This window comes from Electrona antarctica (assembly GCF_951216825.1).
Source record: "Electrona antarctica genome assembly, chromosome: 4".
Classification (NCBI taxonomy): Eukaryota; Metazoa; Chordata; class Actinopteri; order Myctophiformes; family Myctophidae; genus Electrona; species Electrona antarctica.
This window is the reverse complement of record NC_136809.1, coordinates 51,133,841-51,150,688: the sequence shown is the minus strand read 5'-3', so window position 1 is coordinate 51,150,688 and position 16,848 is coordinate 51,133,841. Positions and strand designations below refer to the sequence as shown.

The following is a 16,848-nucleotide window of genomic DNA, read 5'->3' as shown; positions in this document are numbered from 1 at the left end:
AAGATACCAGTTTTGTTCAGAATTTGTCGTCTCACGTCTTTCCACAAAATATTACGCTCAATAGTGGGCTCGATAAAAGCTCGGATCAAGAAGCAAGATCGACGATAAGGTGCTCCTTATCAATATAAATGAACAAGCTCCATCCCTACTTTTACATAGGAGGCATCAGAAGGCATACAGTATGTATGATTCAATCTCAAGGCCTAAATTGCTGCTAACAGTACATTTTAGCACAGGTCTAATAACCCATAGAATTATCACATTTCTAAACATGGAATTTTTTTAAACAGGTCTAAAGATGAGAGAACTTACTCTAGAGGCGTTCCCTCCTGGCCACAGAACTGTCCCCTGCTGTCTGTAGGGTAGATGACCTTCCTAGGGTCACCCTGGGACCAGGCTATACATGGAAGACAAACATGGTCATTTCTAGGGTCACCTGGGACCAGGCTATACATGGAAGACAAACATGGTCATTTCTAGGGTCACCTGGGACCAGGCTATACATGGAAGACAAACATGGTCATTTCTAGGGTCACCTGGGACCAGGCTATACATGGAAGACAAACATGGTCATTTCTAGGGTCACCTGGGACCAGGCTATACATGGAAGACAAACATGGTCATTTCTAGGGTCACCCTGGGACCAGGCTATACATGGAAGACAAACATGGTCATTTCTAGGGTCACCCTGGGACCAGGCTATACATGGAAGACAAACATGGTCATTTCTAGGGTCACCCTGGGACCAGGCTATACATGGAAGACAAACATGGTCATTTCTAGGGTCACCCTGGGACCAGGCTATACATGGAAGACAAACATGGTCATTTCTAGGGTCACCTGGGACCAGGCTATACATGGAAGACAAACATGGTCATTTCTAGGGTCACCTGGGACCAGGCTATACATGGAAGACAAACATGGTCATTTCTAGGGTCACCCTGGGACCAGGCTATACATGGAAGACAAACATGGTCATTTCTAGGGTCACCCTGGGACCAGGCTATACATGGAAGACAAACATGGTCATTTCTAGGGTCACCTGGGACCAGGCTATACATGGAAGACAAACATGGTCATTTCTAGGGTCACCCTGGGACCAGGCTATACATGGAAGACAAACATGGTCATTTCTAGGGTCACCTGGGACCAGGCTATACATGGAAGACAAACATGGTCATTTCTAGGGTCACCCTGGGACCAGGCTATACATGGAAGACAAACATGGTCATTTCTAGGGTCACCTGGGACCAGGCTACACATGGAAGACAAACATGGTCATTTCTAGGGTCACCCTGGGACCAGGCTACACATGGAAGACAAACATGGTCATTTCTAGGGTCACCTGGGACCAGGCTATACATGGAAGACAAACATGGTCATTTCTAGGGTCACCCTGGGACCAGGCTATACATGGAAGACAAACATGGTCATTTCTAGGGTCACCTGGGACCAGGCTATACATGGAAGACAAACATGGTCATTTCTAGGGTCACCTGGGACCAGGCTATACATGGAAGACAAACATGGTCATTTCTAGGGTCACCCTGGGACCAGGCTATACATGGAAGACAAACATGGTCATTTCTAGGGTCACCTGGGACCAGGCTATACATGGAAGACAAACATGGTCATTTCTAGGGTCACCCTGGGACCAGGCTATACATGGAAGACAAACATGGTCATTTCTAGGGTCACCCTGGGACCAGGCTATACATGGAAGACAAACATGGTCATTTCTAGGGTCACCCTGGGACCAGGCTATACATGGAAGACAAACATGGTCATTTCTAGGGTCACCCTGGGACCAGGCTACATGGAAGACAAACATGGTCATTTCTAGGGTCACCTGGGACCAGGCTACATGGAAGACAAACATGGTCATTTCTAGGGTCACCTGGGACCAGGCTATACATGGAAGACAAACATGGTCATTTCTAGGGTCACCCTGGGACCAGGCTATACATGGAAGACAAACATGGTCATTTCTAGGGTCACCTGGGACCAGGCTATACATGGAAGACAAACATGGTCATTTCTAGGGTCACCTGGGACCAGGCTATACATGGAAGACAAACATGGTCATTTCTAGGGTCACCCTGGGACCAGGCTACACATGGAAGACAAACATGGTCATTTCTAGGGTCACCTGGGACCAGGCTACACATGGAAGACAAACATGGTCATTTCTAGGGTCACCTGGGACCAGGCTACACATGGAAGACAAACATGGTCATTTCTAGGGTCACCCTGGGACCAGGCTACATGGAAGACAAACATGGTCATTTCTAGGGTCACCTGGGACCAGGCTATACATGGAAGACAAACATGGTCATTTCTAGGGTCACCTGGGACCAGGCTATACATGGAAGACAAACATGGTCATTTCTAGGGTCACCTGGGACCAGGCTACACATGGAAGACAAACATGGTCATTTCTAGGGTCACCCTGGGACCAGGCTATACATGGAAGACAAACATGGTCATTTCTAGGGTCACCCTGGGACCAGGCTATACATGGAAGACAAACATGGTCATTTCTAGGGTCACCCTGGGACCAGGCTATACATGGAAGACAAACATGGTCACTCTGAGTGTGCATGTCTTTGTATTTAAAAGGATCCCTGGCTAATAAGACAAATATGCATTTTAACACATTATAATTGCCATCTTTAACTAAAAATCAAATACATTTTACTTAAATTAATCCATTTAGACCTGAGGACGATTCTACGAATGTCTTCTAAATCCTGACAGTTTTCTGAAAAACCCTATGCACACTTTCACGATTTTTCAAAAATAGCAGATCTACAAGCTCGTAGCTATGAGCTTGTAGATCTTCTATTTTTCAATAGCTAAAGTGTAACATAATCCCGCCCAGAATGGGATGAACAAATAAATAAATCTTTAAAACATTTAAGACTTTCACTCAAAGTCAACAACTCCCATTGCTAGTGGATGATGGAATATGTCCATGTGTGACTCCAGCCCTATGGAATTTATGGAATGCATGTGCTAATACAAAGTAATTAAAATATTGCTTTGATGCTCATATCATACTTAGGTATGTATTAAGTTGTTTTTTTAAAACAACTTGGTGGTCCGTGGCTCAAATGCCCAATACATAATGGACCATGATATGAAAAGGGTTGATAAAAACCACTGCCACCCGGTCAGCAGTGACTAGGGACTACAGTACAAGGGGACTTGGAAAAGGACAGAATTGCTCAATTGGGATGATAAAAAGCGGATAAAATATAAATATAGAAAATAAAAACTATTAATCATTACACGTAATCATCACAAGGTTCCTTTTAAAGGTTGTGTATGCTAAGTAGGCTATGCAAGCTCTCAACATGTAATTCATATAGACTAAAGCAAACACAGGTTTACTGTATGCGTATCGTATCAGAAATCATTAGCGAGGCCTGGGCCGTGGCTCAGCGGTCCAGGCACCTTGGCTGGTAATCCAGTCTGGCAGTGTGCCGCGGGTTCGACTCCCGATCCCGACAGGTGGCCTTTACTGCATGTCTTCCCCCCCCCATCTCTCTCCCCATTTCCTGTCAGCCTACTGTCTGTCCCTCCATAAAAAATATAAAATAAAGGCAAAAGCCACAAAAAAAACATTTAAAAAAAATGAAACTACATGGACCCGTACAGGTCCATTTGGTTAAAAAATGAAGGAAAAAAAATCATTAGCGAGGTAGAGGACTCACCAACAATGCCCACAGCAAAGTAGCCTAATAAGGCTATAATGAAGAGAAGACAGCAGAAGACATCTGTGCAACCCCTGGTAAAGCACAAGATACAGAGAGCACAGAGAGAGCAGAGAGTGAGAGAGAGAGAGAGAGATAAAGGGGAGAAAACAATTAGCATTTGTGTTTGTAAAGTCGAGTACAGTATAGAATGGTTCCTTGCAGCAAATGGCAGGGTTAATGTGGAGACTGCAAAGAGAATGAATGATGATGGCAAAGACAAATTGTTGTTTTGAGTTTGAAACAGCTTTCTTTACATCTCGGTCTGTTATTAAGGGACCTTGCGTCCTTTGAAACAATGAAATGGGCCTGATTCACTAAGCTCGGGCGTTTACGCCCAGATTTTGTACTTAAGGGCTTTTATGCAAATTCCCACGTTACGAGTCTGATACATCCGTCCGCTCTTTCTGCTCAGAGGCAGACTCTCATGGCACCACGGCTTGCATATGTCATTAGAATCACGCACAATCAATTACATTAGTGCCAAAGTTTGGCCAATAAACCTCCATTAAAATATTCATGTGCCCAACATTTTTCAACGCGCACACACGCACACACACACACACACACACACCAAAATACAGCAGCGAAATGGCATGCTTGATGACTTCTTGTGGTATGTTCTTCAATTGCTAAATAATAAATAGGAGAACCAAGTCATGCTATTCTCATTCATCTGAGATAATGGAGAAACAAAATTATATCGAGAGCGACCGAAGGGACATGATTCATAAATTGCAATCCAAAGAGGGAACAAGATAAAAGACATATTACCGAGCCATCGACCCAGATCTATCTGTTCATCCACTCTATACAAACACCAGCAGTAGGCCTACTATCCTATATTGATATTTGAGAATTTCCGGTTGTCCGGAACCGTGTACCGCGTGTGGAAATGGGGAAGTGGAGTGGCATACCACCTGCACAGCGTATGTGTCAATGTGAGACTAGTATACAAAACAAACAGGTGTTTCCCCTTCACGCAAGACATCAGAGTGAAATATGGACATGAGTTTACTGATTTGAGCTCACTCTGTGACCCCCTTTCCACCGGTTGGTTCCCAATGGGAACCGGTTCAGTTCTTTTTGGTTCTTAGTCCATGAGCCAGAGCTCCGAAATTGTTGGGAAAAACTAGACCTATATTAAATTGTTTATAGGATCAAGACATGTAAATGTATACATGATAACACTTCCACAGTAGTAGCTTTTCCATATTTTCGATTATTTTGCACATTTTCCTACATAACATTTGCATATTTAAAAATGTAAAATGTGTAATCATTGTCTTCGTGCAAGTACTCAATTGGGGAAGTTTCATGGTGATAACAATCTAATATAGGTATGGTTTTGCCCTCTCAATTCATAATTAACGTTTCAATTTTGGAGCTCTGGCTCATGGACTAAGAACCAATAAGAACTGAACCGGTTCCCATTGGGAACCAACCGGTGGAAAAGGGGCCTCTGTGTGGGCACTTTATAACAGAGGAACTCTGCGTATGCTACATACATGCCTGCCTGTCACTTTTGGAGCAACGGCGGTGGCTCAGGGGTAGAGCGGCCGGATGGTAACCGCAAGGTTGCCAGTTCGAACCCGGGCTCCCCCAGAGTTAGTGTCGAAGCGTCCTTGAGCAAGACACTGAACCCCTAATTGCTCCTGATGTGCTGGTTGGTGCCTTGCATGGTTTCCGCCGCCATCGGTGTATGAATGTATGGTTGAATGTAATGTACAATCTATGTGAAGCGCCTTGGATAAAGGCGCTATATAAATGCACCATTTAACAGAAAGCCCCTGTTATATAAGTAAAGAAGGGATTTTGCATTGTATATTTGAATGTATTGGAGCGTTTTAAATTGGAGCGTTGTCTTCAACTTCTCTGAGGTTCTGGATGATACCTGACCAACTGCAGCTCCTGGATTATATAGAGGACTCGACCGCATAACAGACGTGTGCCTTGAAGAGGAATGTTAAATAAAACATGTAAAGGTTTTCAACCTGTGAGTCTGGACCTGTCCTGCATATTGGTACATCATTTAAATTGTTTAAAACTGTGCTGTCCTCTCACCTTAAGACTACCTGTTCATGTTTTCACTAATCATCAGACAGATTGATTGATTGATTGATTGATTGATTGATTGATTGAAAACTTTATTGAAAATTCATTCAAAAGGATCACAGACTCCAGGCACCTTGGCTGGTAATCCAGTCTGGCAGTGTGCCGCGTGTTCAACTTGTACGCTTTTAAAGTTTTTATTCATGGGTTTTTGATTATTGTTTGGACCCGATGCTTCATACAATTGCCTGTTGTGCTTTCATGCCAACTCCAAAGTCACACTATTAATTTATAATATCGACCACATCACATGAACGCAGTCTTACCACATGATGAGGACACAGCATGGATGAAATCTAGCTGGGTCCATTTTGAGTCCATTACTCCATTTCCAATTCCGATGTAGGACAGTGGAGGGTTCGTCCAAAGGACAAAATTTCCCTCAGTAATCAATAAAGCTCTGATAAAAGGATATTGGCGGATTCAATAATATCCATTCCAAGTTTATTAGCCTCATTCACTTTATTTACACGCCATTTACGAACATCTTAGTGAATCAGGCCCAAATTTGCCCAAAATAGGAATGCCCGAGTTAATGTTGTTAAAAGATTGTCACTATTTGCATTGAGACAAGAAGGGAAGTTGACAGGGTGACAAGATACTAGATGCGAACACAGTCAATGGCGTCATACTTTCCTAGGTGAAGAGATGGAGACATAACATGAGAAATTGAGAATAGAGACACTCTACCTGTTGTTAATGGGTCCCTTGAAGGTAGGGTCAAACTTCCTGGAATCCCCTGTTTTCGGGAAAAAAATTACATGTTTTGTTATTGTCCACTATAAAGTATAAGCCACTATTTCAACCTGTAACCAATACTTATGGTCCCTGCACACTGCTGTGTTTTTCGGATTCTTTTAGCTGCGTTATTCCGCAGGTTTTCCGAAAGACGCGTCCAGTTTGCAAGGACATTTACAGCAGTGGTTCCCAAAGTGGGGTCCGGGGACCCCCAGGGGTCCCTGAGGGAGTTCCAGGGGGTCCCCAGCTAAATGATAGTTTGAGAACCTTATGGGTCCGTAACTCTGAGAGGGACCCGTTAGGGTCCATTTGGTTCCGTTTGTTTTGTACACTCTCAGAGTTAAATTAACATTGATTTTACAATATAAATTGGGGTCTCAGAGATAGAATTGCCATTAAATGGGGGTCCGTAGACTAATATGCATGTCAAACTGGGGGTCCTTGAAATTAAACGGGTTGAGAATCAACCGGCGTTCCGGACAACCGGCGATCCGACGCACTCGACACCGGGCACTGCACTCCCTGTGGTGGTGTGGAACGTGTGTGTCAAATTTAAAGTCGGTGGGTCGAACGGTTTACGAGTTACGTCGTGGATTACAGACGACCGTACATACAGAGACTTGGTGCATTTATAGATAGACAATCAGAATTTCTTCGTGCTCAATAGAATAATCACTAAAAATGTAATCAATAGTTACGGCTCTAAAAGCAAGGACCTTTTCCACAACAAAAAGGATTCTCCCATCAGACTGACATGCTTAGCAACCCACAGAATGACTCCCTGGAGACCAACAGCTCCCGGTGAACATTCCCTGCCACCATGGTAACACCTCGCGCAGAGGAGAGGCGCAAAGTCACACCATACAATATGTCACACAACGGTTAGGCCTGTCATAATCACCTAATGCAGTGGTTTTCAACCATTTCCATACAAGGCCCATTATTTATTCAGTATTTGACCCGCGGACCACCATTTGGTGACATTTAGACTCTTAAACCCAAGACTTTGAATATTTTGTTGTGGTTAGATAAGGTTTTGTCCACAATTCAATGCCGTATTGATGTGGTACCATCAATACAGAAATGACAATTCTTCTACATTCTGTGTAGACTTATTGCAAATTAAGGAATGCATTTGTTTAACCCATTGATGCCTGAGGCCGAATCTGGGAACGCCTTCTAGGGCCTGACCTAAGGTTTCTAAAAACCTTCAAATTCGGATTTTTTTTTTTTAAATAGTTATGTTGCTACATGTATAGCAATAGCTGATGAGACGCAGAGAGCGCGCCGGCATCAAGGGTAGAACAACGTATACGTTGCATCAGGCATCAATGGGTTAACAACAACTTAACTCTTGAGAGTGTACAATGAAACCAAGTCCATTTGGTTTCATTTTACACTCTCACGAGTTAAAGATCTGTAAGGGTCCACTCCATTTGGTTACCAACTCTCCATCGCTGGGGACCACCTGGAACCCACTCAAGGACCACCACTGGTTGAAAACCACTGACCTAATCACAATTATTTGAGATAATGGCAATTATTTTTGCATAATCGTCATAATCGTTTCCATGTTGAAAATGTTTCATACATTTTCAAACATTTCCAGAAAATAGCAGAAATTAGGTTTGTATTCATACGTTCTAGTGTTCACTGCCAAAAACTTAAATTGTTAATAATTATTTGTGCGACAATTAATCGTCACATTAAATGTGTAATGTGTGCAACATTTTATCTATAACATACAGAAAAATAATGATGGCACAGCTGCACAACTGAAACTGAACAGTAATATGTAAAGTATGTGGTCTTGGTGTGACCAACATCCTGCTAGACTGCCATAATAACACTATAGTGTCACACTGTAATGTCATGTCACGTTTAAATGTACACATTTCAACGTGAAAATCACTTGCTGAGACGGCATCTTATAATACTGTCCTCCCTGTGACTGTAATCTTAAGTTAATTTAGCTATTGAAAAATAGCAGATCTACAAGCTCATAGCGCGCCACTCGAGCTTGTAGGTCTGCTATTTTTGAAAAATCGTGAAAATATTTCAGAGGATTTAGAAGATGTTTTTTTTTAATTTTGAGGTCAGGCCTAAATAGGTTAAGTGCCAAGTGACCACTAATGTAGCTGTCGACATCCCATAATCCACTGTCACAGAGAGAGATACAGTATAACATTTAGTCAATGAGTCACACTCCCCTAGCCTGCATACACGCCCTCAGTGGCATTACTGGCATAACACAACGATAACGGTTTCATTTACAAGCCCCATCGGATACATTTTTGGAGAAGAAAGAAGGCCTTACTGGAAACTGTACCATAATATTAGCAATGTCCACTGGTGGTGGTTAGGTGTTGTTACCGCAGAGAGGAAGTGCTGTGGCAATCTTATAGTAGATAACAGAGGTTTTCAAGCTTTTTCAGGTCCATTATTTATTCAGCATTTGAGCCACGGACCACCATTTGATGACATCTAGCCTCTCAGACCCAAAACTTTGAATATTTTGTTGTCGTTGGATACGATTTTGTCAATACAGCACAATTCCATGCTGTATTGATGTGGTACCATAGGAGAGAAAACAGGCAAACGTTGATCGAAATAACAATTACTCTACATTCTCTAATTGCGTAGACTTGTTGTTGTTGTTGTTGTTGAGAGCGTCAAATGCATGTTTCATTTTACACTCTCAAGAGCTAAACATCTATAAGGGTCCTTTTGGTTACCAACTCTCCATCATTTAGCTGGGGACCACCTGGAACCCCCTCAGGGACCACTGGTTGAAAACCACTGGTATATAATATCACAAGTCCTAACTATGTCAATACAACCAAAATGACCAACAACCTCCTAGTTCAACCAGCCAACCTACAGACTTCTTAAAGACTCTTATACGGTACCTTTCTTGCCTTTCATCGTACCAGCCACTATTATTTCTCTCTCTCAGCGTCTTTCATGAACAGATTTGGAGGTTCCTCGGCGTGTTGTGTTGTTATATACACAGAGCAGTTTTTTTTCTCTAATGTCTCCTTTCCTGTATAGTTTGCCCTCAGTTCTTCACTTCCTTTTTCCTCTCTGTCGAAAACTATTTCACACTTCAAGTATCAGTCCGCCTTCCGCTCCTTTTTGTTTCTATCTTTCTTCCTTTCGTTTGGTGTCATTTCTTCCTCTCTCAACTACATTTTTGTCAGGGGAGGGTTGTTGTGACACACGCACACGCACACGCACACACACACACACACACACACACACACACACACACACACACACACACACACACACACACACACACACAGACACACACAGGAGTATTGCGCGGGGGGAATTGAGAGGAGAGGCCTTTAAATACAAAGATTGGTGGCTTCTTTGTCAGTAAATATAAGGCTCTTGAACTCTCTGTTGTCAAATGGCTCAGTATTCATACACAAATCATGTGTCAGTGTCATGGCTCAAATTAGAGCCGGGTGTAGTCAAATCATCAGTGGGGAAAATGTACTCAGCTGAGCTAGAAACGCAAGGCCTGAAGCTATACATTCTTTAAAACTGGCACAATCTACTAGACGTAACAGGACTACAGTATGTACTGTACTGTACTGTAACAGGAAGACAGACTTTAGCTAAGTCTTTGTCCATCGAGAGTGAGATATGGGGCTTCTCACAGTGTATTCTCAACTTCTGGTTTCTAATCTTAGAGTCAAGACATTCTACTCGCAGACGCATGTCATTTGGCCCAATATCCCCTCAGCTTCAAGTGCCATCGCATGCAGTCACCTTGAATGAATGAATGAATGGTTTATTTCGTATGCCGAATGCCGAACATTACAAGAAGTATCATGTTTTAAACTCATTTGACATGATCGAAAGGGTATAGGTGGAAACTGGTAGCTTATTAATGCCTATCCTTATTACAATGTTCAGTTATAACTAAGAGAAAATTGGAATGGAAAAAAAAAACAACAACAAAAACAAACAAGCACGGGAAACGAAAGAACAGACAAGCAGAGAAGAAGAAGAAACACAACTTCGAGCACAGTAATCAAACAATACGGAAATAAAACAAAAACAATTCAATCAATAATGATTCAGTCATTCACTTTTGTATTTATCCAATATAGCATTTTTGTTTAATTATATCCAGCAGGTCATTCCATAGTTTCACCCCGCGAACGGAGATACACATACTTTTCAGTGTGGTACTAACACTAGGTTGTTTGAAGTTTAGTACCCCTCTCAGCTCGTACCTCCCATCCCTATCCCTGAACCAATTTTGGATGTTATCTGGAAGAAGTTTCTGTCTAGCTTTATATAATATTTGTGCAGTTTTGTGGTCAAGTCAAATTATTTTAATGTGTGTGAGTTCAAGAAGAGTTGATTGGTGTGTTCGTGATATCCTACATTGTTGACTAATCTTATTGCATTTTTCTGCATTATGTTAATTGGTTGAAGGTTACTTCTGTAGGTATTACCCCACACCTCCACACAATAGGGGAGATATGGTGTAATTAAGGTGCAGTACAGAGTGTTCAGTGAGTCAAAGTTTAAAACTTGCACAAGATACCAATACTTCTCGCTAGTTTGGAGCGGATGTAAGTTATGTGAGGTTTCCAGGAAAACGTATGCTCTATTATTACCCCTAAGAATTTGTTGTCAAATACTCTTTCTAATATGATATTATCGATCTTTATCTCAATATGAGTATTCATCAATGTTTTTTGTTTGCCGAAGACCATGTATTTTTCTTTTTTTAGATTGAGTGATAGTTTATTTTGATCAAACCATTTTTTTAATTTGTCCAGTTCACCTCCAGTAGCTCTTGAATATTCTCTCCTGAGCAAAAGATATTAGTATCATCAGCAAAAATAAGAAATTTCATTACACTTGAAGCCCTACATATATCATTAATGTATAGTATAAACAGTTTCGGCCCCAGTATTGAGCCCTGCGGCACCCCACACGTGATAGGTGAGCAGCTTCAATTTACAATTGATGTAATTCACGTTTAGTTAAACATACTCAGTCCATCAGGGAGAAAGAAAAAAAAACTATGAACAAAGACATCTTTTAAAGTTTTGTTTTTTTCAGCATTTGCAAGACAATGACTTGATTATTTTGTTATGTGCGTGAGTGACACTTAAGAGGCGGCATGCTGAGCTATACGGTTTGATGCATGTGAGATAACACCATCCTACATGTTCACTCAAAGCACAACATGCTGTAGCCCCATATGTGCCCTCTCCCTACGCTCATTCTGTAGCTCCGAGATGAGGTCACAGAAAGAGCCCCTCCCACCCCGTTCAGAGACGGCGCATGTTTCCACAATTCCCCATTTCTTACCCTTTTCTAAACAATATATCAAAAACGTGAAGTGGCTTTCAGGGATTACACTAATTCAACGTCAACAACGGAAAAGAAAATCCAACTTTAAACGGTTACACAAGCGTCTAGCGGTTGTTTAGCATGTTTTTCAAGGAAGTTGAAAAGGTTTAGCGCCTCCCCGGCGCCTCCCCGGCGCCTCCCCTGGTCGAAAATGTCCAACTGACTTCAGTTCACTCGACATGCCCGCGCACACGCACCAATCCCTTGATAAACATGGAAGCGGCTGACTAAACCAACCGCTGTAACGCTCGTAACCGTTTAAAGTTGGATTTTCTTTTCCGTTGTTGACGTTGAATTAGTGTAAACCCTGAAAGCCACTTCACGTTTTTGATATATTGTTTAGAAAAGGGTAAGAAATGGGGAATTGTGGAAACATGCGCCGTCTCTGAACTGGGTGGGAGGGGCTCTTTCTGTGACCTCATCTCGGAGCTACAGAATGAGCGTAGGGAGAGGGCACATATGGGGCTAAACATGCTGATACAATGTTGGCAATGTGGCATGCCCCCCACCTCTACTGCCATGTGACATGATGCGATTCGCCATTCCATACAGGACAGTGCTGGTTACATACATACAGTACACACATGTACCCTAACCAGAAACAGCAGGGCCCTGGGTTTTAATATGATGGTAGGGATGTACAGTGTATGTGGCTAGTTGGTCTATTAACCATCGTCCTCCTCCGGCGCTGGCTGACAGTTAGGTGTGTGTGTGTGTGTGTGTGCGTGTACGTGCGTGTGTGTGTGTGTGTGTGTGTGTGCGTGCGTGCGTGCCTGCTCGTGTGCTTTAAGGGAAGTGATGATGTCATGAATGACTGATGTGTATGAACTAATGGGTCCACAGGACTTATCAGATGGCCCCTTCCCCGTCTACTTTAATGGGTTGTTGTGTGGCCAATGTGTATTATGTTTGTGCGAGTGTGCGTGCATGCGTGCAAGTGCAAGTGCAACGAATGTGTGCACATACATACACACGCTAATTGATTGTGCAAGTGTGTGTGTGTATATTGTAATGCATCCAAGTGTTTGCCCCTGCCAGCTTGGAGCTGACTGGATGGCCCTTGACTCAGGCTGTTGAGTGGGTAGTGTGGCCGGGCAAGGAGAGACACTGTGAGCTCTGTGCAAGCAGCAGCCTGCCTGGCTCTAATCTGCCCCAGCCTCGCCACGCCTAGCCAGGGAGAGGCGTAATGTCAGGAAGAAATAGGGGGTGGCAAACAAAAAAAATAGGTTCATTTGCCATTTAAAGGTATATTCAGTGATTTCACTTCATTCAAATATCACTTTTTTTCCCTTTTTTTTTTTTTTGAATAATCCTCCCTACCATAGAGTGTGCTGACCATATAAGGAGTTCCTCCCTGTCCCGAGCCCCTGGGGTCAAAAAACCCTAGTTTCAGTTTTGGTGGCGGGTGGCAAAGCCTTCATCCAATCAGGATGAGAGGGGCCTTCCTCCAATCATGATCGAGTGGGGGCACAACCTGTTGGCCTGTTGCACCACCCCCCACTATAGAGCGTGTGCATGTGCACATTTTGTTACCGGGGCGGACTGGGTGGTTTTCCAAATCACCCAAATCACTGAATGCTCCTTTAAGCCCCATTTCTAAAATTGCTAATTTTTTTGCTATTTGTTTGGGACGAAAAGAGAAAATGTTTGAAGATGTCCGCCTATAATGACATTCCTGAAATTGAGATGCCACGGTTGAAAGTGGTTAATAGGTTAATGGTTGCATACGATGAAACGCTTGTGTAAATTATTATAACTTGTGTCACATACAGATGGATGGGCATCAATTAGGATGAAATCATATTAATCTGCAAAAGCTATTCAGAATCGGGGGACAATAACGGGGAATTTGAGGTTAAATGTTGAAGACTAGGAGGTGGCAATCGCCATGCCCTGATGACCCAAATGACGCCCCTGCCAGGGAGAACCTACCAAATTAGGAAAATGTTGAGTGCCAATATACTGCAACTCTGCCTGAGAGTGGAAAAAAGGGACAGGCCAATTGTATCAACAATGTAGTACAATCATAACAGCACAGCGTAATTTCAAAAGCCAGCTCTGACTATGAGTCATTCTTCGGCATAATGCATTAGTTCCTTTTCTGTAGATGCAGGCTTGTTTGCAATCATATACATTCAATTCAATTATGAGAGAGAGTTGTAGTTGCTGCTGCCTGTCTGTATTCTACAGAGACCTTCACACACAGATCTCTGGAGGGAGACCGGTGGCGGTATAAAACAATCATGTTTACGTGGTAACAGACATATGAACACGGACAAATTCCACACGCGGACCATCAAAGGACATCCAGAAAGGATGTGCTCGTAACTTGGATTAAGCGTGAGTCTGGTCTGGAGTCTCTGGACTGGCTTTTCCTAATATTGAGTGTCTGAAATAATAATAACAACAACTCTGGCAGAGTAGCTAGTATTGTTGGTGAGACTGGGTTACTGTAGAGCGCTCTGTGGTAACGGGCCGGTAATGCTAACATGTAATGACAATGACGTGGAGTATTAAGGCAAGAAAAACACGAGTTAGGAAACTCCATGACTCAACAGTTCATATGACAACCAGCAGCCCTGCCCAGACACACACACACACACACACACACACACACACACACACAGGACCACAGCCAAACCACTGACTGATGCTGCTGTGTACAGTGGTGGGCTGCTGAGTGTCATGGATCCTCTTAGGAGATAAGAGCCATGCATGCATAAGTGACATGCACATACATGTGTGTAGTAGTAGTAGTGTGTTACTAATGTTCTACAATGTCATGGCTATTACAGAATATTAATTTTGGCGTAATATAGCCTATATGTAAAAACTTGGATATATATATGATTCATAATACACCACATGAGCAAAAGGGCTAGGCTGCCTATGTGTGTTTGAAATTACCTTACAATATTTATTTATTTTTTGTCAGAGGGAGGGAGATGCACAACAACAGCACATAATATGGCTAAGATTAGTGTATAAGGATATATTTGAGCTAGAGTAACACTTTCTCTGTAACAAGTGTTGTTTTACTGAATAGCTAATCTGAACATATGTAAACCTAATTGAAGATTATGCACTGTGTAAATATAAGGCCGGCCTCAATCAATATAGTCTACATCTAAACAGTCGAGAAGGAGAAATGCGAACTACTTCAAGCTCCACAAAATATGCCACTTCAGTCACTGTTATAACGTACGTGATTTACACAAAATGTTGCAGAAAAAGACAAAAACCATAATATGGTTTTATGTTACTGCTTCGCCGTTGTGTTTGCTGCATAGGCGGCCGTTACACAGAGAGGCAATACGACCACAATTTCGTCTCCGTGCAGAATCCGTCTCATCTTAATTCATTACAGTTGGCGAATGAAAATATACAGTCAATCGGTATGCAAATGATCCAAGATTACAGATTAAAATCACTACTGAAAAGTAAAATCACAAACGTAAGACTGGGTGTGGGTGAGGATGCCCACTTGACCAGTTTTTAGTCAGATCCATGCGGTCCACACCCATAAATCCATCCACTACACTCATTGTTTCCATTTCTTTCCCCAGTCGTTTCCACAGGAAAAAAAACACAAGACATAAGCAAAGGAACAGTGAATGAAGAAACCTATTCTTCTTACCATATTTAGGGTCGGGGGTCTTCTCTTCCATTTCCATTCTCGTTACTATACTTTCGTTGATATAATCTTGGACGGGACAGCTAGACTAGTTACCATGGAAATGTTGTGGGGGAAAATGCATCAATAAACTGCTCCAATGTGTTCCCCTCCCCGGAGCAGACCAAGAGCGTTCCAATCTATGGGAAAGTGGAGACTGGAGAGGGAGCCAATGAGAACCAAGAAGTCCTTAATTGACATCTGTGCTGGCCTATCATGCTGCACAAAGGCGGAGCCACAACGTCAAACATTAATTCACCGACACTTTGAAGGAATGTGTGGATGAGAACTGGATTCATCAATCATCATCCAAATAATCTATTATATATTTTATACTATTGCTACACTATTTATTAGAAGTATGTTACGCACAAAAACGCAACAGATGAGGGATGAGAAGTCAGAAGAGTGAGTCATATGATAATGATCACCTTTCAGCTTTGAATTAATTAAAATATGCAGAAGATTGCTGTGACAGCAGTATAGCCTAGGCTACACTACACTCTACAGTGTGTGACGTATGATAATACCTCGTCCTATTTTGAGCCAGGTGTCATGTGCATAGCCCATCCTTTGTAGATAAATAATACATCAGTTTGAACCACACAATTGTTTCAGGTGGTCGTCAGGTTTCAAAAGAAAATAATGTCTGCATGCATTTGACACCACGATGAAAGCAATATTATTAACATGTTTATCTGCTTTATCAATAGAATATGATAGATTTACTCTATTATATGTAGTCTAGACAGACACATATGCTTAATAGCCTATATAGTCATCAAACTTAAAGAAGATTATGCAAAGACACATTATTGTTTGTTTGTTTGTTTGTTTTTAGTTCTGTTTGAGATTTTTCACCAATTATCTCCCCAGTAGGCCTACCATTATAATATTCTAAAGAATCTAAAGTGTATTCTGTACATTGATCTTCAGCTTCATTACTTCAGAAATTGTAGTAGGCTACTGATATTTCACTTTTGTGCAGTTTTCTTAGACTGGTCTATGCCATGTGTTGTCTCTTTAAGAAGACCTTAAAGAATTGGTTGCCATGGTTTTGTTAATCAGATCATTGATTGACTGCCCTCACTGTCAGCCACAACAGCTGGTGGTTCAATCACCATGAAACCCAATTCATATATAAACTCGATCTTGTCACAACATGCTCTGATGATCGAAGGCCAC

The 16,848-nt window shown here is 42.2% G+C and overlaps 1 protein-coding gene across 2 annotated transcripts in view; it reads right to left on the bottom strand.

Annotated features, from left to right (window-relative positions):
- Positions 1 to 15,763, bottom strand: part of slc44a2 (solute carrier family 44 member 2 (CTL2 blood group)) — a 39,232-nt gene extending 23,469 nt beyond the window's left edge. The window contains exons 1-4 of one of the 2 annotated variants that reach the window (XM_079500290.1): positions 15,628 to 15,763; positions 6,558 to 6,606; positions 3,717 to 3,790; positions 313 to 397 (exon numbers count right to left, since the gene is read on the bottom strand). In XM_079500290.1, the coding sequence (XP_079356416.1) occupies positions 313 to 397; positions 3,717 to 3,790; positions 6,558 to 6,606; positions 15,628 to 15,664 (245 nt within the window). In that variant the 5' untranslated portion in view covers positions 15,665 to 15,763. Of the gene's footprint in view, positions 1 to 312; positions 398 to 3,716; positions 3,791 to 6,557; positions 6,607 to 9,514; positions 9,633 to 15,627 lie in introns of those variants that run through there. The other variant, XM_079500291.1, reaches the window with a different exon arrangement.
- Between the last annotated feature and the right edge of the window lie 1,085 nt (positions 15,764 to 16,848).